The sequence below is a fragment of the Triplophysa dalaica genome, chromosome 1 (genome assembly GCF_015846415.1).
Source record: "Triplophysa dalaica isolate WHDGS20190420 chromosome 1, ASM1584641v1, whole genome shotgun sequence".
NCBI lineage: Eukaryota > Metazoa > Chordata > Actinopteri > Cypriniformes > Nemacheilidae > Triplophysa > Triplophysa dalaica.
The window spans coordinates 16,158,518-16,185,623 of record NC_079542.1 but is presented as its reverse complement, the minus strand read 5'-3'; the positions used below and the strand labels follow the sequence as shown (position 1 = coordinate 16,185,623).

Here is a 27,106-nt window from a genome sequence, read left to right as displayed (position 1 = left end):
CTCAAGCAGGAAGTGCCGCAGTAAAATTGCAAGATTGACAAGAGTTTTGAAGACTGACTGCGATAGGGAGCGCTGAAAAATTAGGTAAATAGTTTCTCTTTATTTTCCATAGTGAAATCTGCTGGCTTTATCGTTTGCTCCGAGGCACACGACGCAACCCTCCATCCATACCGTAGGGAAACACTTTCAAAACGTTATGCCAAGTTGAAACAGGTTTGCAGCTAGTTAGCTTAGCAGACTGACGACCGAGCTCAGCAAGCCATCTGTGCTGCATCTGGTTTTCACTATTGACGATATTAAAGAGAGAAACAGTGATGCTACTTCTTTTAAACCCACACGAATATGGGTGGTTGGTTGATGTATATCTGCGTTCGCGTTTTTTTAAACGTTGTTAAAACGCAACTCCAGATGTTGAGTTTCCTTAGAAACGACTGGGAATCCTACTCTGCCTGTACAGAGCTGATACAAACTGCAGGGGAGGGTGTTAGTCTTGCTCGTATAACAAACAAGTGATAATGAACTAACGTTACACGTTTGACATTTTACGTACAGCAATGGTTGTGGGTCGTTCATGTTACGCTGTGTATGTGAATCTGTGTGTTGGATTAAACGGAAGGCACCGCAATGATCGCTGGAAGCCAACGCGTATGGGCACTTGCATGTGATAATAACAAAACAAAAAAAACAATATTGATTCATATCTCCTGGTATTTTCCCTTCCATACGAAGTTCCAGTGAAGCCTCTCTAAGTTTGTTTACTGCTACAAGCGCAGTAGCAGCTCGAGCTCGACATAAACATCAAGCTCACATTCAGTTTGTTTATAGGTGTTGGTAATGGTTGTGTATTTGATGTGTATCATTTGTTGGGAGATGAGCAGCATCACATGATAGTGCTGAGGTAGTATAAAAGCTCTCTTAAGGCAAAAGTATAGTCCGGCCGTCCGAGTAGACCAACACAAACTCTATCCGCCCTGCCTGTTTTAATGCGCTTGAGTGTAAGCATCCATGAGCACATTTAAACCTTACCAGAGGACACTAATAGAGACCAAAGAACCACCCCTTAAAACAGCATTTTTTATATTATTCTGCATTTTATGTTCAATCTACGTTATAGATTACTTTCTACATTATACCTTTCTTGTAAGTAAGAAGTTTTTTTTAGATCTTTCGCAGGTCTATTGTGTCTAACTTAAGTGCCACCCCGATGCCTCAAAATCACAAATGTGAATATGAGACTTTGTGTAAGCTGATGGTCTTGTTAACTGCGTGATGAATAAGAAGAGCTTAATTGTACTAGTGCTGTTCAGCCAAACACACAAATACATATATATATATATAATGTATAGGGATTTACTGGATTTGAATTGGGACCTAATGCAAATAGAAAGAATCAACCTGGGCTGCGTTTCCCAAAAGCATCATAAGATTAAATTGATATTAGAACCATTGTCTTCAATGGAGCTACAATCCACATAGATTTACTTTGCTTTTGGGAAACGCAGCACGGATGTTTGGTGTAGATGATTTAAAAGCTTTAAAAATTGCTGTCTGCACCAACGCCAAGGCTATAAAGAAAGCAAAGCTCACGTCACATTTTTAAATCATGATTTGATTAATAACTTGTTGCGTCACCTGGCTGGAACTAGGGCTGTGACGTAAGGTTTTGTTTCTTACTGCGGTGAAGATGCAACTAATCATGAGGTTTGGCGATTAATCGCAGCCAACCACACACCTCCACAAATCCACCATTTATAATATATTTTTTTTCAGAGTGCAACATAAAAGAGGCTTTTTCTCCGCAGAAGCTGCAGAATGAACAACAGGGTAACAATATAAAAGCACTTGTCCAAACGCAACTTGGATCCGCAATAACTATTCGAAAGTTAAAAATGCTTTAAAAAAAGAATAAAACTACGTCACCATAGGGTTAAGTTACCTCTACAGAAGACCCTAGAGTTGTCACGTCTTATTAAACGCTTCTTCAAAATAATAATATACAGAATATGTAAAAAAATCATATGATGTGTTCCTAAATGTTTTTTCACACAGATCGCTAGTTTAAATATTTTAAGTTTACACACCGGATGGCTAGATCGCATGTTATGCTCATCTCACTCACATCACCATATTGAAATGTTTCATAACTGGTGAGCGCAGAATCCATTAACCTTACTTGCATTAGGTATAAAAATACCAACGTAATATTAAATGATCAACAATAATCCATTTATTACCACAACGTCGGAGCGGTTGTTCTTTGTAAATGCATTTGTTCGACTAATTCAAATTACAACAACTTGAAACATGAAAATGTTAATGTTAATGAATTTGGCATACGTATAAGACCGGCACCTTTTTCCATAAAAGCCTGAATTTTCCTTCAAAGAAGTTCAAAAGGGTCGTCGCTTTTAGGGTACAGCCTGTAGATAAATTTGCACGGATGCTTTTTTCTTTGTTTTAAAACGCGGTGTGGCTACCTTAGTTGAAATAAACACCTTATTTATTACTATTATCAGTAGACATTTTGTTTGTTTTGTATGTTTTTTTTTTAATGTATTGTACCATTCCGCCCGGTTTAAAATAAGTTTTTATGAATTTTTCTATTTCTTTTTTTCCAACGTTGCTGATTTTTCAACATTAAAAAACCTATATACAGGATATAATATTAAAGCGTTATGAATATTTAAAGATAACAATAGGCTTGATATGAAATTGTGACTAAATAAAAACGTAAACAAATTACGTCTTTATTAACTTAAATTAAATAAACAAATATTTAAATATTCGTTTTTTATGAGGTCAAAGATACGTGCCCATTTGAACTAAAACTGCTCATCCTTTTTTCGGGACCCAAATTATCGTAACCTCTCTACTTCTAGCGACACCGAAAAAACACCCAGTGCACCAAATCAACATTACGTATCCATTTCTCTGCTCGACAATACAAAAAAACATACGGTGATGACCTCAATACTGCGGCAGGCAACTCATTACTGTGGTGAAACGGTTATCGTCACAGCCCTATCTGGAACTATTGTGTAATTGTGCATCAGAGATATCAATGTGGGTGTGACAACAGAATGATACTGTGAATGTAGATAAACGTGAAGTTGGCATTGCTAGGGTTGTGGATATAAATAACCGCAAAGGATAATGCCAAGATGTCTAGTCAGTATATGGCTGACCTGCTACATTTCTGCGGGGGGGGGGGGGGACTGTCACAGCATATCACTGTCTGAACCCAACTGTCGCCAGAGCGTGTAGCCTTAAATAAAAAAATGTCACATATTTGCAGTTGCACATGATTTAAATGAATAGGGAATAATCATATAATTTCATTTTTTTTTCTACTAAGCATGTCCTTTTAGACCATTTCTAAAAATGTTTGATAAGGATGCTGATGTCTGGGTGCTTTTTTACTAGTCAGTATTATTCAATAATTTTGACAAATTCAGAAAAATCTGAAATGTTAATGGAAATGAAAACACAACTGATGGTGAAGCTTTCGGTTGTGACACCTAGTAATATCTGCGTCAACGTCGCCAAGTGATCTGTTTTTTTCAAGACACCATTTTCTATGAAAATCTAACTGCACACTTTGACATAACAATGTGTGTAAAATTGTAAGCAGTGTTATGAAACTCACAGTAAAGCTTTTAATGCATGTGGTCACCAGAGTGTTTCAGCTACTTACTGAACATGTAATAAAATAAATGCCGCACAGACAGACCCAAAAATGTAAACATTTGTTCACTCTCATGCAATTTTAAGTCTTCTATGAAACACAAATGAAGACGTTCTGAGAAATGTCAAAGTGGTTTTGCAATAGATTTAGCTGTTGTTTAGTTTACAGTGTTCTTCAAAATATCTTCTTTTGTGTTCTACAGAGGAAAGAAAGTCATACAGGTTCAATATCTTGTGAGTTGTTGTGTTTTAGAGGACCATCATGTCCTCTGACCTGCTGGTGGACCTGCATTATGATCTGGGAGGAGATGACTCTCCAAGCGCTGCCCTGGACCAGCTGAAACTGGTACAAAGCAAACAGTGGCCACCAGATGACCCTTGTAGCCTAAGCAAATCTGGTGAGTGCCTAAGAGCTGTCTGTTTTTCTTCAACATGTTTTTTTTTTATTAGTTTCACTTTGAAGATTATTTTCTCAGAAAGAAATTTGAGCTGTATTCACAAAGTAAACGCCAAGAACTCTACCATAAATTCCAATCATATGCTAATGCTTGCTACTTTTAAAACCAAGTGAGATTGAAACTTTCCAATTGTAATAATCGTCTATTTAAAGAGTTTAGAGAGTCATGCAGCATTACTCACACAGTATGCCATGGCATAAATTTGAACTCTTATAACATGGGCACATGGCACTCTGTAACAGTTGCAGAGAGTTATATGACCGGATGTGAAATTCAGTATAATTGATTTTTTATCTGGGTAAGACAGTGAGGCCTTCAGGGTACAGTAAAATAAGATTTAAGAAGCTGACATAACTTTTCCTCATTTCCTCTTCCATCACACTATACAGAGTGTTTCTAAGTTCATAAGACTTTACATTAAAATTACTTTTATCTCCTCTAGAGCAGGAGTTTTCAAACTTATTTATGCCAGGAACCCCCCAATATTATGAACCTTTGAGAGGAACCCCCTTCTTAAATACATATCCATTTTTTATTTAAAAAAAAAGCATTTAAATGGTAAGACAAATACTAAGTGTGATATTATAAAGACAACATTTGTATAAAGACATCAGTTTGTAGAAACTATAATACCCCCTCAGTAGAATTTGACATTTTTGCTGAAAAAATTCTGGGGGACACTTAGAACATTATGGGGGTCCCTGGACCCCATTTTTTTGAAACCCATGCTCTGTTGAAAGTTAAAAATCTTATTCTTAGAAAGAAAACATCTGTTTTTTTTTGTAGGTTCAGATATTAAGAGTCTTAGTGGCACCTCACACCTGCCCTGGGACGACCCCTTTTACGACATTGCAAGACATCATATTGTGGAGGTGGCAGGTGAGGCACTTCATACAAATCATATGCATCACCAGCTAAAATGTATTCTCATTTAATAGCAGTCTGAGTTCACGCTTTATCTCACTTTTCCTTCTGCTATCTTTCTTAACAGGTGATGATAACTTTGGTCGCAAGGTCATTGTTTTTAACGCTTGTCGCATGCCCCCTCAACATGAGCTGGATCATCAAAAACTACTCATGTACGCATTACAGTTTCAAATCGTTTTTTATATAGTTATATGTATAAATGCATCAGATGTGATGTTCTGGAATTGTAAATATATTAGGCATGAAAACACTTTCACTGAAATTTATTCTGTTTATTACCAAAAGATATAAGCCTATGAAGGGTGAATTGGGACACTTTTTGAAATTGAGATCAATCAACCCGAATTCACCACCCTAGGTTATGTAGGTTATAAGCCCATTATGTTGAAATTCTATTTTATTATCCCACAGTATAATAAATGTATTATATAGATTTAATGTAAAACACTCATTCATCATTCATCTCCATTTTATATTTACAACACCTGTATAATTTTCGGTTAGTTTTTCTTCCTTTATTTTTAGCTTATGTCATAACTAGTGGTGGGCCGTTAACGGCGTTAACGCAGTGAGACTTTTATCGCGCGATAAAAAAAATGTCGCCGTTAATCTATTCTCAAAGTTGGGTTGGGAGCTGGGTCTATACTACGCAAGCTATGATGACTTTCACCTTGATATTTTAGCGCGGATGTATACCAGCTTAACTGCACTGTACGGGGCGAGAACGAGATTTTTCAACTCGCGTGATTCGCGTCATTTGCGGAAGCAGAAGCCGCCTCATCATCTCATAACCAGGGCTTCATTCGCGTCCTTAGCGCCGCCTCATCATCTCATAACCAGGGCTTCATTCGCGCGATTCACACAGCAAGTATGTCTATTGCCTCTTTGCATTAACACATAAATCACTCGCGCTTGACACGCCATTCGCGTTTGGTCTGAACACAACATAACGTTACTGTGAAATTACCGCATCAAACGTGACGTGCTAACATGGATGCAGCTATGAAGCCGCCGGGTTTGCTTCAGGGAATATTAATTTTTAAGAAGCTTCCCAATAGAAACATCGACAAGACTAACGTTGTTTGCACCTTGTGCAATGCGGAATTGGTTTAAAAAAAAACTTTCTCTCAACAGGTTCTGGTCTAGCTTTAGTTGAAACCAGTAACTTTGTATTGAGATATGGCTCCTGTATGACATATCGCTTGTTGCTCCCTCACTCTTTGTAAGTCGCTTTGGATAAAAGCGTCTGCTAAATGACTAAATGTAAATGTACTGTAGGAGCTCTTCCAGTCTCAAGTACCACCTAAACGCAAATCATCCCTTAGCTAATGCAGAAGTAAACACAAGTTCATCTTATTGAACATAATTTAATTTTTATCACCAATTATCATAGTAGAACAGCTTTCTCAAGCAATTTGAGATGCATTTTGGAAACAGGAGATGAGCCCCCGGTCTAATGCGCCACCTGGCTTGAGAAACCCGTTCTCAAAGACTTACTTTTAGTCATTATTTGGGTAGCACACATATTCTGAATGCCTTCGGCAGAATTCAAATGAGCCATTTTAATCTAGATTAATCTAGATTAATTCCAAAATTAATCTAGATTAATCTAGATTAAAAAAATTAATCTATGCCCACCACTAGTCATAACCATATGCTTGCTGAGTGTTATGGATCATGTGCTCAGTGGAAGGCACCATAATGTCTTAAAACAAACCTTTTTGATGAAGTGAAAATTATTGATACAGTTTAAGTTCCCTCTTATTTTATGAAGTAGTATTATAGTAAAATACTGAAATATAGGTGTTAAGCAATACAAAACTGTTTCATATATGATTCTTTTCTCCATTGATGATTGTGTGCAGGTATTTAAAGCAGACTCTTGATAAGTATGTGGAGAGTGACTATACACTCATCTACTTCCATAATGGACTGACCAGCGAGAACAAGCCCTCTCTCAGCTGGCTTAGAGATGCCTACCGAGAGTTTGACAGAAAGTAAGTGATGCTGCTTTTAGTCCAGGATGTACTGAAGTATTGCTAACCTCATTGGTATTTTAAGTACTGCTTTGCCTTTTGCAGGTATAAGAAAAATATCAAGGCCTTGTACATTGTCCATCCCACCATGTTAATCAGAACCATCCTTATTCTCTTTAAACCCATAATCAGGTCAGTTGCTCTCTGTATTAATGATAATGATACGCTGTCCTTAACATTGTTCTTGTATTTGATAAAGTAGAATGTTGGACTGAATCTTACAGCATTTAGTCTATTTTTCTGTACTGTACCTACTGTGTGCTTCTTTTTGCTTCACAGCTTTAAGTTTGGCCGTAAGATAAACTACATCAATTATTTGAGTGAGCTGGAGGAGGTTGTGAAGTGTGATCAGCTGGTGATTCCCAACAGAGTCAGAGAGTAATTGTTTTTTCAGTATTCAAGTTTTATGAGAATGAATACTTGTACTGTATATATACTGTAATAAACTTTATATTGAGATGCAACTGGCTCTTCCTGTAGGTATGATGATAAACTCCGTCTGTCTCAGAAGCCTTCTGCAGTCCCTGGACCAATATCTCCCCCCCATAGTCCTCCCCTCCCTTCCCAGCAGTTTGGGGTCCCTTTGTCAACGTGAGTTTTTTTAAAACCTGCGTCCTCGCAATAGAACTCACATGTATTCTTCATTTAACCAGGTAAAAACTCATTGAGATTAAAATCTCTTTCAAAAGAGTGACCTGGATATATGCAATAAGTAACAAAACATATTGTGCAAAACTTTGGTTAATGATTGCAATACTGCAATGTATGCTGTACTTCTCTTGTTCTGTAACACTGTACTAGTTATTGTCCATATTGTTTGTTGTAGCACTTATTATGTTTGCTTAATCATCACTGAACAAAATGTACTACGTAATGGGAAGTTCTTCATCCATCTACATTCAGCTCTTTTTGTCAAATGTGAAAAATTCTTTATCAACCTTGCTTTGGTTATTGAAATGTGTGACTAGCAAACGGTTTATTTTTCTTCTGTGTTCTCAGATTGAGACATACGGCGGCAAACTCTGAAGGCATTCCACATGTGATGTTTGACACAATTGGATTCTTGAAGCAGCATAGTAGGTGTCACACTAACTACAGAAATAAAAACCTTTTTTTCTTTGACCTATTTTGCATCTAAGTTACACTCTCTGCTTTTCTTTAGGTCTGCAGACAGAGGGAATATTCAGACGTTCTGCAAACGTTTCTCTGGTTAAAGATATTAAGCAGAAATATAACTCAGGTAGTGATGTGATCCTCTGGTCTGTATTCAGATGTTGTGTCTTCGAAATGTCCTCAAAAAGTTATGTGTTTGTGTGTATAGGAGAGGAAGTGATTTTCTCTCAGGAAGATGTTCACTTGGCTGCTGTAATCTTAAAGACATTCCTCCGAGAACTGCCAGAGCCGTTGCTCACCTTTCAGCTCTACAATGACATCATCAACTTCAACAGTGAGACGACAACAGAGCACTCACGTGCCACCTCTTCATACCAACAACTTTCAGAATCATGCAAAAAAAACTCACAAGTGTTTCTATGAGTCCTATTCTAAAAGGTCTGTGTTGTGTTATCAGATGTTGAAACCACGTCTCGGGCAGAAACAATTCGAACCATGCTGATGTCACTACCTGAGGAGAACTATGCAGTACTACGCTTCCTTATAAAGTTCCTTGCACAGGTAATGCTAATTGGTTTGCCTCATTATTTTATTTTCTCTCTATGACTTTATGCATTTCAGTCTTGTATTCATTGATTTTGACATTTAGGTATCTGCTGAGAGTGAAGTGAATAAGATGGACAATGCCAACCTGGCTGTAGTGTTCGGGCCCAACTTGCTCTGGGGCCAAGATGCTGCGATGACACTCTGTGCCATCGGACCGATCAACAACTTCATCCGCATCCTGCTTAACCAACATGAGGAGGTCTTTACCCAATGAGAGGCCGCGGAGACTTTAACTCCGCCCCTCGCTGTACCATAGCTTCACTCCTCTGTTACCGTGTCCTGTGCCTGGTGTCTCCCTGTGTGTCGCCAAATGCATGAGTATTTGAAATGAGTGACGCTACATAGAAAGAATAATTGTGGGTCTTGAATTAATTTGGTCAAAGTTGAAAGACCCCTGAATGACCCCTTGTAAAGCTTTTACAAAAGATCAAATTATGACAATCAGTTTCTTTTCTCTCATGCAGAAATCTTGTAGCTACTCTGTCATTATGGTACTGTCCAAGCGGAAGAATATTTTCAGGTCTCTTAGCAGAGTCCTAAATCATTCAAACAATACATACAGCTCTTGTTTAGAGATTGTTTTGACCAGTGCAAATTTATTACAGTTCATCTTTCAAAGAGTTCATCATTATTAAAGAAATATGCACATTTGAGGCATAGTTAGCAAAAACAATGGACCAGTTCAAAGCACTACTACTAAAACGTGAAATGCTTATTTTAAACATGTTTATTGTTTTATTATAGAAAGTATATGATATAAGGTATTGCTTTCATGCAGTCTTCATTTTTATTATATCATGTATGTTTTTTATAATCTAGTTCATCACCCTCACTTTGTCTTCTAAGTGGTTCAGATGCTGTATGGCCAGCACAGTATACATATTATGTTTTGTGGATGTTTCTTACGTGTAATGTTAATTCAAGCATGATGCTTACATGATTTTATTTGGGGTTGTATTGGGATTCATTTTGAAATCAAAACCTGAAAGCATTTCAAAGCTTAAAATATGTCCTTGTTTTTGGAGTCAATGTATCTGCTAGCAGCTCCTCTTTTCTGTTTGTGTGTGATCTGTTTAGCAATGCTGTTGTATAATTTTACCGTAGACATTTTTTTTTCCCCAAAGATAATATGGTTAAAATGTTTGTGATAGATTGTACCTTGAAGATGCACTGCCTTGTCAGGGACAATCCCATTGAGCTCATTTAAAACAAAAACCCAAGTAGAGACGGAAGATAAAGTTTAAGACAAGATAAAGCTTGTCTTAAAGATTGCTGATGTTTTATCTATGAGAAGACATTGTAGTGTCATATGAGTTATTACTGCTGTATGTGTGTGTGTGTGTGTACAGAACGACCAAGTATAAAAAAAAGTTTAGTTCTTTCAAGAGCTCTGTATGTGGAGTGGAAGTCCCCCATGCCCTGTAATTTGAATACAAGTAAAACTGCACAAAGGCGGCTTGTTTCATTGATGTGAAGTCCAGGAGAAGCAGGTGCTTGGTTAATAATTATTTAGCACTAATAATTTAAGTGTCATATGAATTGTTATTAAATTGTAACTGTGTTTTCATGTACAGTAAACGTCCTATATATGTCAACACATCTGAACATTGACATGTGAACCAGTGGCTTAAATAGTTTAAGAAAAGCCCCTCCCCAAACCCACGTGTTTGTGTGCCTTACTGGAGTGAACTGGTGATGATGTTCACTGTTTAAATCCCCTTTTCTGGATGAATCTTTGTGCCAATTTGTTGGATCTGTATCTGTACTGTTGATGTGTATTTCTGGTTTCAAGGTGGAACTTTGCATTACTTCTTTAGTGAAGGTTCTTTTCTGAAAATGTATCCTTTTGCTTCTGAAATCAAGTATGTCTGTTGTAAGTCATTTTGTGAATACAGAGTAATAAATTGTAAGAGATGGTGAAGGTGTTTTTTGTTAGAAGCTTGTATCAGTAACCAGGGTAGTAGCAAGTATAAACAACAGTTTTTAGAGACATTTCAGTAAAGATTTATTTGGCATTATGTGCATAATGATCCCAATAATAACTTACCTAGGAATACTATCAAAATGATTGTAAATACAGAAAAGTATATCGATTTTCACAATGTGCAGTTGTAGCATAGCAGCCTCATAGAAATATAAAAAAAATGTAAGTGAGCATACTAAAGGCAACTGGCAAGATGAGCAAAAATCACATATTTGGTAAAACTCATTTGTTCACAATCTCTACATGATTCCATACAAATAACTATGCCCGCTTAACGTCAAGAATGAAGTAATGTAGTCAGTTCTTGTACACATAAAAATACAAAAAATTTAAAATTTTGGTGCATAGCATTTTATGGCAAATATATAATCTGTTTTTGAGGGAGGCTTTTTATATTGAGAATCCATCACAATTCTTGCCACTGTAGCATCATACAAAACCTGAAGAGTTTGTTGTAAAGTTATCGGTGACTGTGAATGTTGTGTTGTAAATGATCAACAAACAAATCATAACTTAGGAATGTGCATGTGTTAGAATTTGACACAGCAGGGATGTTGGCAGCTGTAATTTGTGTGCGTTTGTATAATTTGAAAGGCTCTGTGTGATGATGTGTATGCATTGTTCTTGTAGGGATGACATTCTGTGGGTTCGTAAACCCAGCTGAAGCTCTGTTTCAGGAGCGGTGGAGCTCACCAAAGGATACAGAGCTTTGCTGATCTGTAAGAAAAACACATTTTTTTAATGCACTGAGCATGTTTTAGCCCTTACTTTCTGTTTCACAAACAACAAACAGCCTACACCCATTATTTCCATATTCTTTGTGCACTTGTTGTCAGCATTTTTATTACCTGCTTTAGGCCTGTAAAGGCAACCCCAAGGTTAACTCCATTTCGGTAGAACGTCAGTGTTCCAGCACTCAGGTCCAACAGAATCCCAATGACTGTATTTTTGTCGTAAAACGGTTCTGTGTATTTTCGACTCCTTCCATTATGCCAGATAAAGCCCTTGTATGACAGTCCCCAACTCTCACTGTCTATGCCTTTCAACAAAAACACAAGTCTACATTATATCTGACACAACAATTTGCATATTAATATTAACGGGACAGTTCACCCAAAATCAACACTGATTGTTTGGTTACCAACGTTCTTAACAAAATATTTTGTGCTCTGCAGAACCATACAGGTCTGGAATGACATAAGCTGTAATAAAGACACTTAAAGTGTTTAACATCTTTTCACATCATGTGTTTTTGCATCCCATTATAGACCAGAGTAGTATTGATATCCATAAAATCTTAACGATACCCATCTCTACTCGTCACTGAACTCACCTATGAGGTTAATAAATCTTTTGTCCCCTGTGTGCAGCAGTGCATTTTGGGTACCGACCCCCACCATTACAGAGCATCCATATGGAGGTTCAAGGAACTCAATCTCCCAGTAATGCTCACCATGACTAAAACCTTAAACAACAATTTGGTTGAAAGATAATGAAATTAATGAACATTTATCCTTTAAAACTAATGTGCAATATTGTACTAGAGTGAAATAAAAGCATTTTTAGTATTACCAGTAGTATGTGTTATTATTACTTCTGAGGAACGTCCGCTGTTAACCTTCTGACAAAACAGCTACTACGTGACTATTTACACACAAGTCTCACCTTTGGTGCCTCTGACCCCTGCAGTGCCCTGACTGTCCAGTAGAGGGCTGACATGAAAATAAACAGACTGTCGGCATGCTGACAGCTGAGCATCAGGGGATTTACTGTGTGAATCCCACTCCCAACTCTCCCATATGTGATCCCTAAAAGAGCGCAGCATATTTTCTCTATAAAAAAACATAGAAATCAATCACTATACAGAAAAAAGACCCTTATACAGAAAATTTTTCCCTTTTTTGTCACGGGTATTTACATTTACATTTAGTCATTTAGCAGACGCCTTTATTCAAAGCGACTTACAGGCGGGGTAAGCAATGGAAGCAACTGGGACAACATAAGGGCAACAAAATCAAAAAGAAGACTGGTCTCATATAACCAAATACAGTATTAACAACAACAACAATCATTTGCCGTCATTTTACTATTCGTATGTGATATTAATACAATAAGTTTCATGCTGACTGTTATATATCATGCATAACGCAATTTGCAGATGGGTTTGCACGAACATTATGCTTTGAAGAAAACATACGTCACTTACCGCGTTACGTAATCCGAAGACAACTAAATTAAATAATAAAGTTACTAAAACTTTCTCTAGGCTCTTAAAATCCCACTTTGGGTCGCTTTTGTAAGCAGGAAATACTGCTCAGCCAGGCACACATATGAGTTTTCATGTAGACACACAGTAAGACTATTGAAATCATAGCTCAACTGCTGTCAAAACAACACCTAAATCCGGAGTTATCCTAATATGGGGGTGGGTGTATATGATTGCATTACTACCACTTCACAAACTCTACTATGGCTGGGGATGACGTGCATATTAAAACAGCTAATGTTGACGTTTCTAAGCAACCGTCCAATCGTGTTGCGAGGGCTTGGCTTATGAATATTAAACAAGCTCGGTGATTGGACGGTTGCTTAGAAACGTCAACATTGGACGTGGCGCAAACAAACTTAAAAGTGACATTTCATCCCAAAATGAAAATACTTTCATCGTTTAATCACCCTCGTGTCATTTCATACCTGTATCAATTACTTCATTCTTATGAACACAGAAAAGATGGAGGATTGTTAGGAATTTTCACTTCTTGGACATCATTGACTACCATAGTAGGCAAAATAAATGGCAGTCAAAGGTGCCCAGAACAATTTGTTCTCCTAAATTAGACTATAGATGTTTGTAATAACTCGAAGGTGAGTAAATGATATAAGAATTGTAATTTTTGGGTAAACCGTTTCTTGAACCAACTCGTAAACTCGCCCACAAGAAACAGTTTGTTCTTTTGCTAAAAGAAAGGCAATACTTGTTTGAAATAAATCAGTTTATTACACAACATTTACATGCTATATTAACAAAGTGAGGGGGATAAAACACTTAAACGGTTAAAGAAGGTCCAGCTCCTAAATGACGTGCCAACATAAAGCTTTTAATATAGAATCATGAAAGAAAGAGTAACACAGAAAGCCTCTTTGACCTTTAATATCCTCACACGCAGTGATCGTGAACTGTCCTCTATTAAGCAAGGAATAAAAATGTAAAATGCTTTTTGGCATTCACAAAAAGCAGACACAGACTCATAACTCACTGCTGTCAATGTCACTATAGTGTCATTCAAATGAAAGCCTATTACAAACTGGATATAATCTGAGGCTTTAGGTGGTGTCAGTGCTACAGTGACAGAAATCTGCTTCAGTGACTAGCCAGCACACCGGATGTGTTTTGTGACGCCAAAGTGAAGGCTGGTACAGGTTTATACATTCATTACAGTGAGGTTTACTTACAAGATACTGTCCCTCATCTTAATAAATACAATTGTGAGTTTATAATCTGTTTCTTAACACAATCCTATGGATTTTCCTGATATCTGTTCACTTTTTCCACAAGATGATTCTGATCAAATTCTTTATTTCTCAAGGTAAAATTACATAAAACATGGTTAAAGACGACATCTAATGAAAGATGCTTTGTCGGAAAAAACAAGAAGAGAAAATGGGTTCTGAAGTATGCGATCTCTGATCTGATCTATTGTAGGGTGTCCACAAACGCGTCAAACTCATCAATGTTCTTCTCATAAATGGCCAGTTTCTCTGGAAGAGAGTCCTGTAAAAATATAAATACTGTTAACACAAAATTAAATTATCGGGGTAAGAATTTGTTTTATAAATGTAGTATCCTCAATAATACAGCAAGTTTTTGCATCATATGAAAAATGAGTCACACCATATATGGATTCTTTAGACAAGAAATACACATAGCATAAATATTTGAAATAATTTAGTATGTTATCTACACAAGTCTTATTTCGCAACCACACCTATTTAAATATGATGCATTACTTTAAGAAGCCAAGGTAGCCAAGTTGCTCTACAACTATATGATTCTCATGTTATGTTTTCTAGAGACGTTTAAAGGTCAACCTTTGCCATATATATATTGAAAAAATGTTGAGTATGTGCTGTGAGAAGAATATGTGCGTGTTTTTACCAAGTCCTCTGCCATAGATTGAGCGCTGACATCAATGGACAGACTCGCAAGTTGAGGAGGATTTTGAAACTCTCTATAAAAAGTGCCCAGGTCCATCGGCAAAAGGTCATCCTTAGAGAACGCTGGTTTCTATATAGCACACAGAAATCACACTAAACACAATGAACTTCTCTACAGTAGCAGTTGTATTGATTTTTAACTCAAGACTACAGCTCAGATCCCCATATCGGAATTAACATCCTTTTAGAAATAGACTTAAAAGACACGATCAAGCTGGGACCTCTCTTCCAACTCAATAGCTCCAAGGTCTTCGACTGGGTGTGAAATACTCAATTACTTAACATCATCTATTTATAAAATGAAATGAGTAGTCTGCATTAAATAAACTAAAAATCAAACACACAGCTTTCTCCCTCTTATCTAATGATTCTTATCTAATGAATAACTTGTCTGGATTACTAGATGCCCTGTTAAGAGGCATGAAAGATTTTTTTGTCTCTTATGTAGACTCAATCACATAAAAATGGCATCTGTCTGATAATTCTGATCCCTCTCTATGTTCTACTGATATTCTGCTCCTTAAGTTGCTAATAGGGTATACATTAACGTCAATTTCCTGGGACATGCTCCCCTGGAAGAAAGAACACCCAGCAAAATGGCTGAGGAGAATAGGAGAAACAAAGAAACGGGGACTAAAACACTAAATTATTTGCTGAAATACCAAGCAGCTGGACTCGACGTGATCCTTAGGACTTCCCTACGACTTAAAGGAATCAGGTGGTCTTGGACATTGAAATGTTGCGTGGAATTACATTTTCTCATATTGTAAGCAGTCATTTTGCTGAGTATTTTGCCACCAGCGGGGGCTTGCTCAAGAGGTGTTCACGTGGTAAAGTGATGGCATTTCCATACCCTCTATACAGTTATTATCATAAGTAGAATTAAGATTTTCTTTAACATGATTGCATTATATGTTTGGTCCACTTACAAAGTCAACCATGACAAAGTCATCTTGTGGCTGTCCTCCACAGTGGCTTGAGCTATTTGAGTGCAGACTGCCTTGTAGAGGCGATGAAGGGGCTGGAGATGGAGGAGGGTGCACCTGCAGAAAGAGATAAACACTGTGAGAAACAGGCTTTGCGAATTAAAGCATTAAGTGCATACAAGGCTTTCAACTCCGCACTCTTCCCTCAATCTCGGCACCTGGTTTTAATTGTATAGCAACATTTTCACCAAGTTACCCACTCGCATAACAGAGTGCATTTTCATTGTAGTAAGTTAGTTTGCTTGATCTGGAATATAAGGTTTTTGGTTGTAATACCATTGGGTCGTTCTCCTCCAGGTCATATGCTCTTGGAGCAAATGCAGCAAAAGGGAGATCCAAACCAGTTGTTGTCACCTGATACACACACACAAACACAACCTTTCAGCATTCCACTTTACCTTTATGAGAATGTAAAAAAGACTTTCCGTAAGGGTGTGTTTATTAAAAAAAATATGTATATAAACATTGCATTTCCTAAAAATATTCAAGAAACATACACTACAGAAATCACAAGAATTATAAAAAATATTGTCTAACTATCTGAATGTAAATTATCGATGTAATAAAGTATAACCCACATATCTATGAGTGAGTTCTCACCTGAGTGGTGGTTTTGTTGACAAAAGCTCCAACTTTCCTGGTGAAAGTTGTTTCTGGAACATCGGAGGGGGACACACTCTTCACCTCACTATCACAGACAAACAAACACATGGAATCATTCTTGATATGACAATACATTTTGAGCAATACTTAACATCTTGTATAGCCTCTCTCACTTGCTACAGGATGTGGGTGGGATCGGTTGTGGAGACTGTCCAGAAGGGCATGATGGGATACGACCATGCTCAGCTGCAGTGCCATGATTAGGCTGTTGCGGTACCTGTGGAACACCACCCTCTTTACCGGGCACAACCATCTGTTGAGTAAAACAGACACACACACGGTCACCTCAGCCAGGGCATGACTTCACACAAAAATCGGCGGGAATGAGTGCCATAGCCTGAGTTATGTTAGTGGTGGTGCAGTGGGCAGGACAGTGTCTGCAGTACCTGGTGTGGATGTGCAGCAGCAGTACAAGCTGTAGGGTGGCACAAATCCACAGTGCCCAAAGGGGGTGTCTGATATGACATACGAGAGCTGTACAGCTGAGAGACACAGAAAGAGAGAGACTCATGATTTATGGATGTCACATAGGCATTAGATTTCAGATTAACGTTTCAAGCCCGGTTCTTTATAAACCTCACTGCAGAACAGCGAGTGAGAAGAAACAATAAAGGTGTGTCCAAGTAAACACAAATCCGTGAAACGAAATTGCAGGCAGGTGAGTTCAAGGAGAAGACACCAGTGACTGTATCCAAAGTGGTGCTTAGATAATCTCTTACAGCCTTAATGATACTGTATAACCCTCTTCACAAAAGGTTTTAAGAGGTTATGGAGGATAAGCAGCAGACTAGGGGTTACTGGGGAAGGCCACACACTCTCAGGAATTAGTCTGCATGCGCATACACACACACTGGACTCACTTGTTGTGAGATGCCAAGCCCCATGAGGGGAACCCTCAGCGTGGCCATCAGAGCTGGCTTAGGTGTCTTAAAATGTGCCTGACTTACATTGCACAAACACTACATACCGTACACACAGACAGAAAGAAAGAAAGAGAAAGAAGAGAAAGGAAGAAAAACAAGGACAAAAGAAATGATAGCAATAACACAAGAGATAATGAGGATGCAGAGAGAATCTGGTGGCATGGTAACATAAATGGGCATTTATGACTTTATTTACTTGTAATCCTAAATGTGGGGGTCTGAACCCTTCAATATTTTGACAAAAGCATCATGTGGGAACAGATATACGGTAGAAACAAGTAGCACCAAGACACCAAACACACAGAAAGAACTACGTTTTAACAATGTGGGAAGGAATGGTGTTATTCTTGACTGGAGGGATAGAATCACATGTAATGACAACTGCTGAAGGACATTGAAGAGAAAACACCTGATTAAGAGAGGATACATTTGATTGCTAACTGACAGGTTGAACCGCACATCTGCTGAGGCATCACTTGTGCAAATAAACCAAAGGAAGGTTTCTGATGATAGGTCAGAGGGGCAGGTGATGGCAAGAAGTATCACCTGTGATGGTGGGGAGGTGGAAAAGGACGTAGTGCACACCTCCTGTGAATCTTCTATTCCTGCATAGGGCCCTCTGTCGTCCTCACCAGGTGCCCTTTAAGAGAGAGAAAATGTGAAAAGAGATGGAATGAGATGTAAATTAGGTCATTTGTCAGTTCGAATCACTACACTAGATATACAGACGTGCTCAAATATGTTGGTACCCTTACAGCTCAATGAAACAATGGTTCTTTCCTCCAGAAGAGTGATGAAATTAAACGTTATTGTATCATGTATACTTGCATGCCTTTGGTTTGTCATAGAATATAGCAAAGAAGCTGTGGAAAGAGATGAATTATTGCTTATTCTACAAAGATATTCTAAAATGGCCTGGACACATTTGTTGGTACCCCTTAGAAATGATAATACATAATTGGATTATAGTGATATTTCAAACTAATTATTTTCTTTAATTAGTATCACACATGTATCCAATCTTGTAATCAGTCATTCAGCCTATTTAAACGGAGAAATGTAGTCACTGTTCTGTTTTGTATCATTGTTTGCACCACAGTGAACATGGACCAGAGAAAGCAAAGGATAGTGTTGTCTGAGGGGCTCAGAAAGAACAAAATAAACATGCATGTTAAAGCTAAAGGCAACAAAGGCCATGTGTTCCTGATGTTCCTGTGACAACAGTTGCAAATATAATTAAGAAGTTTAAGGTCCATGAAATTGTAGCAATTGAACAGTTCGATTGGTAGAAAAAGAACCAAGAATAACTGCCAAAGAGATACAAGCTGAACTTCAAGGTGAAGGCATGTCAGTTTCTGATCTCACCATCAGTCGTTTTCTGAGCAAAAGTGGGCTCCATGGAAGAAGACCCAGTAGGACTCCACTTTTGAAAGAAAAACATAAAAAAACGAGACTGGAATTTGCTCAAATTTATATTGACAAGCCACAATCCTTCTGCGAGAATGTCGTTTGGACAGATGAGTCAAAACTGGATCTTTTTGGCAAGTCACATCAGCTCTATGTTGACAGACGAAAAAAATCAAGCTTTCAAAGAAGTGAACACCATACCTAAAGTGAAACATGGAGGAGGCTCGGTAAGGTTTTGGAGCTGTTTTGCTGCATCTGGCACAGGGTACCTTAAATCTGTGCAGGGAACATTGAAATCTCAAGACTATCAAGTAATTCTGGAGCAAAACATACTGCCCAGTGTCAGAAAGTTCTGTCGCAGTCGCAGGTCATGGGTCCTCCAACATGATAATGACCGAAAAAAAAACTGCTAAAATTAACCAAGAACGGATAAGAACAAAACATTGGACTATTCAGAAGTGGCCTTCTATGAGTCCTGATCTGAATCCTATCAAACATCTATGGAAAGAGCTGAAACTTGCAGTCTAGAGAAGGCACCCATCAAACCTGTGACAGCTGGAGCAGTTTGCACGGGAAGAGTGGGCCAAACTACCTGTTAATAGTTCCAGAAGTCTCATTGAGAGCTACAGAAAACGTTTGGTTGCAGTGATTGCATCTAAAGGTTGTGAAACAAAATATTAGGTTAGGGGTCCCATCATTTTTGACATCATATAATGAATAAAAAAATCCAAAGCAAAGTCTGATTTCTATTAAATATGGAATAAACAATGGTGGATACCAATTACTTTTGTCGGTTTCCTTTATTTCAGAGCAAATTGTGCATTCTGTGTTTTATGTGGCGGGGTACCAACAAATTTGAGCACATCTGTATGTAACATACCAGTTATCAGTGGACTGCTTGTATTAAAACCTAAACGAACAGGACTTTAAAATTGCGTTTTCAAACAATCTTATGATATATCCATACAGTAACTCTGATTGATTATGCACCTGTAGCTGCAGGGATGCATGTGTGCCATGTTAGTGAAGGGACGCTCCACAAAATGATCAATGATGATGCCCATAATGGGGCCTGTTCTCTCATACTGCCTGTAAAATCAATAAAAAAACATCGTACATATCATACTATCACAAAGGTCCTTATTATTAAATGTTATAAATATATTAAATGAGTCTTTCAGGAAGCTGCAATCTATACCTTGAAGACATTAAGGCCAGGTTTGTGCGGTACGCGCAGGACAAAGTGATGGTTCCTATGGGAGTGCCTACAATACCCACTCGCACTGTCTGGAACCCTGCAAGGAGAGAGAGAGAATATAAACAATGTTGTGCATAGAACATAACACATATTTATTTTTTTCTTCCTAATCTGGTCCCTTCTTGTATTACCTTCCCCGAGACCTGTCAGCTGCACATCTCCAAAATAAATCCTATCAAAGAAATGTTAATAATTACTTATTATACTTATGACACCTTGCGTTCCCTACATGACACATTGTATTAAGTATTTAGATGAGTGAAGAAGAATGTGGGCAGTAAATATGTAATGAGAGTGTTAAGGGGGACAGCAAATGCATGATATACCTGTAAAGTATGACGTAATCATGGCCTTGTTTACGTGAAAGCTTGTAAGAAGGTGTCACTCTGGAGATGGCCAGTAAAGATTTGAGCAGCAGAGACAGTCGATTATAAACTGTATACGACACCTTAATGTCCTTATCACACCTGGGAAAAAGATTATTTAATCCAGACACTACTTAAGTTTTGGTATAGTAAGACCTGACTTGTTGATAATGTGTCCATCTGTACATAGTTGACAGCTGAGTGTGTGTGCTTACTTTTCATTCATTTCCAAACACCATGTCTCCAGCTCCATGGAGTCCCCCTGCAGAAGTAAACATAATCCATTAACATCCAGGTACACACATCTTTACCATGTGAAGCATTCAAAGCTGTTTTATTTTCTGTATCATAATTCTAATATATTATTGACAGCGAATTAAAAAAAGCCAGGACCTCAGAGGTTTTAAGGGAGATCTCCACACACATGGACCGGCCAATGCCAGGCAGTTGTCCAGAAAGAGCTTTTTTTGCTTCATGAGTCACCTCTGGGATGTCCTTTATTGCCACATTAAACTGAGAAAGAACAATACACAGGCAATCATAGATATCATCTTAGTTATGACATAGAAAACTGGATGCTTTTCAGAAGAGAATCCTCAGCATATCTTACCCAGTCTGAACCTGTGGGTGATGAAGATGAGCAAGTGCTGATCTTTTCCCCAAGTCGTGCCTGAACTATGACTTGCACTGTCTGAAAGATGCACAAATAAACCAAGACACCATTCACCACCATGTTCACTGTGATCCTAGTGTACATAGACACAGCACAAAACCTTAGTATTGTTGTTATGCATGTGATTAATGCAGATACCTTCAAGGCGAAAAATTTGATGAATTTATCCAAGTCTTTCTTGTCTTGTGAGCTCAGATCACTATCCATTGTCACACGAGCCTGAAATATAGAAAAGGAAAAACGCTCTCATCATAAAATCTGATGTACTCAAACGCAAATAAGTGTAAACATATTCCATGATCAACAATAAACGCAGCACAAAGGTTGATGTATTTTTAGAGTCATTCTATCGCATCTCTATGACAGCTCAAGCATTTGAACATGTCCTCAGTGTAACGTAAACACAACAACAACAAAGCATTCGTATGTTAAAAACACATTTATTACAATGATTGTCATCTAACAATCGCCAGCTGCAAGAAGCCTCGACAGATTTTAAAATAGCAGACATGTCATTTCTTTTTGCCAGTCATTAAATAAACATCAATGCTAGCGCTTTAGCAAACCACACGCACGTAACGTACTTACAGTTCATCACAGAGTTGAGATTTAACTGTTAACACTTGAAATATGATGTTAACGGTGCAATACGCCGTGAATGATTCTGTAAAATACACCCAAAGGATCCTTTAAACAATCACCCCACATACTGTCAGTCGCCCCATTTTTGTTTATTTTGTTTCTTTGCTAGGTCAGGATGACGTGTTCACTCGACCGATTCAACAACACCACTTTCGTTATATGGTGAAATTTGGTTAAATATGTATGAAACTTGAACGGATCAGGTTAACATGTACACGTTTCAATATGCTTTGCTTTCGCTATTCATTTATTGACAAAAATGCTAACTGTAATAACGAAAGTGCGGTCCATGAAAAACAAAATGGTTTAATGACGTCACGTCACGTCTGTGCCAGCCAACGGCTCTGCGGCGTACACAATCAATAGCGCTCGTAATGAATTACGAATTTAAGACGGTTTCTAATAACTTTGTGCATCTCTTGTAAATAAATTAGTTGGCCTATGTGAACGAGTCTATGTCGCGAACTAGTTGATGGATCTGTTAATTATTACAGGTAGGCTAAAATCTGAATCATGTTATAAGCTTTGTTAAACGCAGTATGCTAATCACAGCTAACGTTATATGTTACTGAACAAGATGTTATCAGTCTGGCTAGCGATTTGATATGCTTTTATCTTGAAATTCAATGCTTATGACATTAATTCATATGATAAGCTGAAATCATGAAACATTGAAAACTAGCATGATGTTTGTTCTGTGATTCAGTTATATTGACATGACATTTTATTTCACTTATTGACATACACGGTTGCCATTTGCCCACAGTTTCTCCTGAATGATGTGAAGAATGGCAATCTCTATAGCAATCCTAGACTGTGACCTAGTGCTGCATGGTCGGGGGCACAAAACACTTGATCGATTCGATATCGAAACGGTGTCAGATGAATTTCTGCTGACAACATTTGGTTTTCCACGTGAGTTCATTTATTACCTGGTGGAACTGTTAAAGGACGATTTGTTGAGACGCACACAGAGGTCAAGAGCCATCAGTCCAGATGTTCAGGTACTGGCAGCCCTGGGATTCTACACAACAGGATCCTTCCAGAGCAAGATGGGAGATGCGATTGGCATCAGCCAGGCCTCCATGAGTCGCTGTGTTTCCAATGTCACTAAAGCTTTGATTGAAAAAGCACCGGAGTTTATCGGCTTCACGAGGGATGAGGCAACCAGCCAGCAGTCCAAAGAGGAGTTTTTCAGGACAGCAGGAATTCCTAATGTAATGGGAGTAGTGGATTGTGCACATATTGCCATTAAAGCACCAAATTCAGATGACCCTTCCTATGTAAATAAAAAAGGATTTCACTCTATCAACTGCCAATTAGTATGTGATGCCAGAGGCTTGTTGCTTAGTGCAGAGACACATTGGCCTGGTAGTCTGACAGACAGAGCTGTATTTAAGCAGTCCTGTTTGTCAAAGTTGTTTGAAGAGAAGGATAATGTCGATGGCTGGCTTTTGGGTGAGACCCATTGTTTGTATTTTTCTATACATTGCCAAAGAAATACTTTTTTGTAAATGTGTGAAAAAAATTCCTGTATCTCCTGTAGGTGATAACCGCTATCCTTTAAAGAAGTGGCTGATGACTCCAGTGCAGAGCCCAGAGTCTCCCGCTGACTACCGCTTTAATCTGGCCCACTCAGCAACGCATGAGATTGTGGACCGCACATTCAGAGCCATTCAGACACGTTTCCGGTGTCTGGATGGGGCAAAAGGTTACCTGCAGTATTCCCCTGAGAAATGCTCACATATCATTCAGGCATGTTGTGTGCTGCATAACATTTCCTTGCAGTCTGGCCTTGATGCCTGGACTTTTGAAAGGACTGAGGCCACAGACCAATCCGAGGAGGATATCGACCCTACTGATACTGTTGACCCAGACGCTCTGATAGTTAGACAGAAACTCATCCAGGAGCATTTTAGCTAGGATGGAAAGTAGGATTCACTTTTTATACATTAAGGAACAAATTGAATTGTGACCATAATAGATAACCATAAAAATTGTAGTTTGATTGTTGTTTCATTTCCTTCTGTTGGATATTTTTAGTTCAAAATTCTAGAGCTGTAAAATGAAGGAAATAATAAAAAACACGACAACAACAGTGTGTGGATTATTGTCTTGCAGTGGTGCTTTCTTCCCAAAATCTGCTTCACATAGTTTACTCTGCATGCAAGGCAAACCTCTTAAAGTTAAAAGTGTATGATGTAATATAAAGATATATCGCTCCAAAAACAAAAAGCTTTTAAATTTAGCTCAGGTTAATGAACACTATTGTTGGCGGTAAGAGCTGCTAAGGAGGCTTGGCAAAGGTGATAAATCAGATGTTGTTTGATGAGACTCCCAGTCTCGGCTTGTGATGAATGTGAGCAAAAAGAAGAGAGACCAATCGCTGTGAATAATGAAGTCCTGTCCACACTGTGTGTGCTCATTTTCTAATGTCATTACTAAAGGCAGAGAGACGGAGAGCATAAACCCCGAGTATGTTTTACTACATATCTTCAGTCTCCACCTGAACACTGTGGTATAGTCTAGTCCGCTACGCACTTATGCTTACGTTGTGTAACAATTCTCCAGAACAAACTAAGTATTCATTTGATTTCTTAATTAATTTGGATTTCTTTGATCATATTCTAAGCTTAGAATTGCCTTTGCCGCATTTATACATGTTTGCAGGGAGACACACCTACACACGTTTTCCATAAGCTCCCTTAATTTAACCAAATTTATCTGTCAAAAGTTTATAATTAGTATTATTACTTTATATGTACTTTATATCCAGATGTCTTCCACTTTATTTGCAGTGATCATGCCAGAATGGCAGAATGGGTACGAGCGATGATGAGAGCGAAGCTGGTGATCCTAGGAAGAGATAACTGTGGAAAGACTGGTAAAACTGCAGCTAGGCTTATTAGACATTATTTTACATTATTAGACTTTAATGACTATAGGTTGATAAAACTGAAATGTTTTGAACTTTAGCTCTGTGTCAGATTCATCACCAAGCGTTTCAGTGGAGAGCATGAACATAAGAGAGGTAACACAATTACACATTGATCCTCTATTGCATTAAAGGCAGGGTGTCCGATTTCTCATAGCCGTTGTTGACGTTCAAATCACCAAAACAAACACACCCCTAAAACCATCTTTCGCTTTGTCAGCGCTCGGCTCGGCTATTGTCTGTCCTGAGCACTGTGTACCTTACTGCTGATTGTCTACAAGGTTGTTTTTGGTACTCTGCCCGATTCAGTTGTCTAAAACGTAGTGTGGAAATCAGTTACGCCTCCTTTTAACAGATAGTTAAGCCAAAAATGACAATTCTGTCATCATTTGCTTACTCTTTTGTCATTTCAAACCTTTATGACTTAAAAAAAGAAAATATTTTGAAGAATGTTGGTAATGGAACACTGCTGGTACCCATTGACTGGTTTTGGTTTTGGGTTATCAACATTCCTTTAAAGATTCTTCATACGGGTTTAAAATGACAAATGGGAGAGTAAATTATGATTATTGATTATGATGATATTACTCATTTTTGGGTGGAATATCCATTTAACGTTCCTCTTTAATAGTAAAGCAAACAATAAAATGCATAATGTGTTTTGATGCCACGAGTCTACTGCTTGAATTTCAGTTTAATATGTCATATATTTTGTGTCTTAGAGGTCACCTACAGGTGTCAGAAATGGTGGATAAAGAGCCGATTGAGCTGGAGATTTTAGACACTGTTTATAAGGTACAGCATGTCCGAGATTAGATCTGACAGGATGTAGTTCTTTTTCTTACCTATTAAGGGGCCGTCTCCTTGTAGCTATGCATCTGCTGCTGTTCTACAGGTACGTTTATCCACCATTACAAAGAAAGACAACGGGATGGTCTTTCAAACGGCTGATGAGACACATCACTCTCTAAACCGTTCCATTCCTCTCATGTATCTTGTACTGAATCTCAGGCTGCCTGAGGGGCTTTAACAGGCCGCCTGCCATTGATCATTTTACACAGAGTGACATGTGTTAATTCACAGGGTGTGTAGGACCTACCGCATCCTCTCTGGAAAGTTCCATTAAATGGGGATATAGGTTTCTGATAATGTACTCCGTGACAGATCGCAACAGTTTTGAGGCTGTGTCACGCCTGAAGAGACTGATTGATCACATTAAACAGACACTTGGTCATACTGATCACTAATCTGTGGCTGTGACAAATTAATAATTCTGTTCTGGAATTAGTGCTATGTGTACCTGGCAACACCCTCAAGGAGGAGGTGTCAGCTCGCCGGCTACATTCGTTAGCCATGTTGTTCTAGTTTTGCATAAGTCATGTTGATGTCTATGGACCCTCCACTGTTATTCATCAGTGTGACTCACTCCGTCTTAATAGGTATCAGAGGTTTCACCTCAGGCACAAACCGTTTGACTCTTAATATAGTGCACTGCTTTCTATAAGAGGAGGATAACGATTCCATCTCCACGCTGCTCTCTTTAATGATACTATTCATCTCCTGCTCCTGTCATTTTAATGGAAGTCTGTTCTTTGTCAGAGCTACGCTTCTTTTATTAAACCGCTCTGTGTTTGTATGTTTTTCAGGCATTCCTAAAGTCATTGTTTCTTATAAATGCGACATGGAGAATGGACGAGTGGTGGGACAGATGTTGGACAAGCTTTGGCCTCAGAGCGGAGGGCTGTATACTGTTAGTGTAATATAACGTATTTGTAAAAGTAGAATAAACATAATTTATAGTCACCCTACAATGCCCGTCCAAAAAAAGTCATAGTCTATTATTTCGTTTGACCGCCTTTAGCTTTGATTAGGACACAATGTGTCGTGGCACCGTTTCAATAAGCTTCTGAATTGTCACAACATTTATTCTCGTTCCATCAGGGAAGAAAATATCCGTTGATGGAATAACCTTGTCATTCAATATATTCAGGTGACCTCATTCTTGGGCACATAACGTTGCTGAACCTAGACCTGACCAACTGCAGCAACCCCAGATCATAGCACTTCCTAGGTGGTGACTTTTTTTGTACTGGCAGTGTAGAAGTGTTCCATGGGATTGTTTCAGATGTTTAACATGGCGTTTTGATATTGCAACATAAATATGTGCCAATTTACCAATTTGTTTTAAGCCCAAAATGTTTGAATTCCTCTCAAATTTGACAAGACTATCC

At 38.2% G+C, this 27,106-nt stretch overlaps 5 protein-coding genes across 6 annotated transcripts; 3 read left to right on the top strand and 2 right to left on the bottom strand.

Moving 5' to 3' along the window:
• Nucleotides 1-7: 7 nt before the first annotated feature.
• Nucleotides 8-10,741, top strand: arhgap1 (Rho GTPase activating protein 1). Its single transcript, XM_056753884.1, has 13 exons — nt 8-84; nt 3,888-4,082; nt 4,929-5,021; nt 5,134-5,221; nt 6,935-7,066; nt 7,151-7,237; nt 7,385-7,483; nt 7,586-7,696; nt 8,105-8,181; nt 8,268-8,345; nt 8,427-8,552; nt 8,676-8,779; nt 8,868-10,741. Exons 2-13 carry the CDS (start codon nt 3,947-3,949, stop codon nt 9,036-9,038), a joined length of 1,302 nt encoding a protein of 433 aa, XP_056609862.1. The 5' UTR covers nt 8-84; nt 3,888-3,946; the 3' UTR covers nt 9,039-10,741.
• A 101-nt stretch (nt 10,742-10,842) lies between these two features.
• si:dkey-23n7.10 (SPRY domain-containing SOCS box protein 3) lies at nt 10,843-13,252 on the bottom strand. Its single transcript, XM_056753895.1, has 5 exons — nt 13,015-13,252; nt 12,474-12,640; nt 12,142-12,273; nt 11,657-11,847; nt 10,843-11,525 (listed from the first exon to the last, which is right to left on the bottom strand). Exons 2-5 carry the CDS (start codon nt 12,631-12,633, stop codon nt 11,322-11,324), a joined length of 687 nt encoding a protein of 228 aa, XP_056609873.1. The 5' UTR covers nt 12,634-12,640; nt 13,015-13,252; the 3' UTR covers nt 10,843-11,321.
• A 531-nt stretch (nt 13,253-13,783) lies between these two features.
• On the bottom strand, nt 13,784-22,078 carry atg13 (ATG13 autophagy related 13 homolog (S. cerevisiae)). 2 transcript variants are annotated; one of them, XM_056749929.1, is made up of 18 exons: nt 21,887-22,078; nt 21,437-21,517; nt 21,236-21,316; nt 21,019-21,138; nt 20,841-20,887; nt 20,587-20,727; nt 20,392-20,432; nt 20,201-20,297; nt 19,993-20,091; nt 18,142-18,235; nt 17,533-17,631; nt 17,059-17,154; nt 16,786-16,925; nt 16,610-16,697; nt 16,286-16,363; nt 15,953-16,066; nt 14,965-15,093; nt 13,784-14,580 (listed from the first exon to the last, which is right to left on the bottom strand). In XM_056749929.1, the coding sequence occupies exons 2-18, from the start codon at nt 21,503-21,505 to the stop codon at nt 14,503-14,505; spliced, it is 1,611 nt and encodes a 536-aa protein (XP_056605907.1). In that variant the 5' UTR covers nt 21,506-21,517; nt 21,887-22,078; the 3' UTR covers nt 13,784-14,502. The 2 variants fall into 2 exon arrangements, with proteins under 2 accessions (XP_056605907.1, XP_056605914.1); XM_056749936.1 differs by lacking the exon at nt 17,533-17,631 and having other exon boundaries at nt 21,887-22,075.
• Nucleotides 22,079-22,256: 178 nt separating this feature from the next.
• Nucleotides 22,257-24,030, top strand: harbi1 (harbinger transposase derived 1). The gene is made up of 3 exons (XM_056749949.1): nt 22,257-22,434; nt 22,707-23,398; nt 23,487-24,030. Exons 2-3 carry the CDS (start codon nt 22,729-22,731, stop codon nt 23,861-23,863), a joined length of 1,047 nt encoding a protein of 348 aa, XP_056605927.1. The 5' UTR covers nt 22,257-22,434; nt 22,707-22,728; the 3' UTR covers nt 23,864-24,030.
• Nucleotides 24,031-24,751: 721 nt separating this feature from the next.
• On the top strand, nt 24,752-26,898 carry zgc:110699 (uncharacterized protein LOC325371 homolog). The gene is given in 7 exon segments (XM_056756249.1): nt 24,752-24,835; nt 24,917-24,971; nt 25,598-25,618; nt 25,621-25,670; nt 25,937-26,105; nt 26,522-26,575; nt 26,578-26,898. Coding segments are annotated over 7 exon segments (486 nt in total). The 3' UTR covers nt 26,631-26,898.
• The last annotated feature ends 208 nt before the right edge of the window (nt 26,899-27,106 follow it).

Coding starts and splice junctions, on each gene's coding strand:
- arhgap1 (XM_056753884.1), top strand. CDS start 3,947: ATGTCCTCTGACCTGCTGGTGGACCTGCATTATGATCTGGGAGGAGAT. Junction 5,022..5,133: donor TCATATTGTGGAGGTGGCAG/GTGAGGCACTTC, acceptor CTTTCTTAACAG/GTGATGATAACTTTGGTCGC. Junction 8,553..8,675: donor TGACATCATCAACTTCAACA/GTGAGACGACAA, acceptor TTGTGTTATCAG/ATGTTGAAACCACGTCTCGG.
- si:dkey-23n7.10 (XM_056753895.1), bottom strand. CDS start 12,633: ATGCTGCGCTCTTTTAGGGATCACATATGGGAGAGTTGGGAGTGGGAT. Junction 11,848..12,141: donor AAGATTTATTAACCTCATAG/GTGAGTTCAGTG, acceptor TTTTGTTGAAAG/GCATAGACAGTGAGAGTTGG. Junction 11,526..11,656: donor CCTTTACAGGCCTAAAGCAG/GTAATAAAAATG, acceptor TTTTTCTTACAG/ATCAGCAAAGCTCTGTATCC.
- atg13 (XM_056749929.1), bottom strand. CDS start 21,505: ATGGATAGTGATCTGAGCTCACAAGACAAGAAAGACTTGGATAAATTC. Junction 20,298..20,391: donor GCTGACAGGTCTCGGGGAAG/GTAATACAAGAA, acceptor CTCTCCTTGCAG/GGTTCCAGACAGTGCGAGTG. Junction 14,581..14,964: donor AATCTATGGCAGAGGACTTG/GTAAAAACACGC, acceptor ATATTTTTACAG/GACTCTCTTCCAGAGAAACT.
- harbi1 (XM_056749949.1), top strand. CDS start 22,729: ATGGCAATCTCTATAGCAATCCTAGACTGTGACCTAGTGCTGCATGGT. Junction 23,399..23,486: donor TGTCGATGGCTGGCTTTTGG/GTGAGACCCATT, acceptor TATCTCCTGTAG/GTGATAACCGCTATCCTTTA.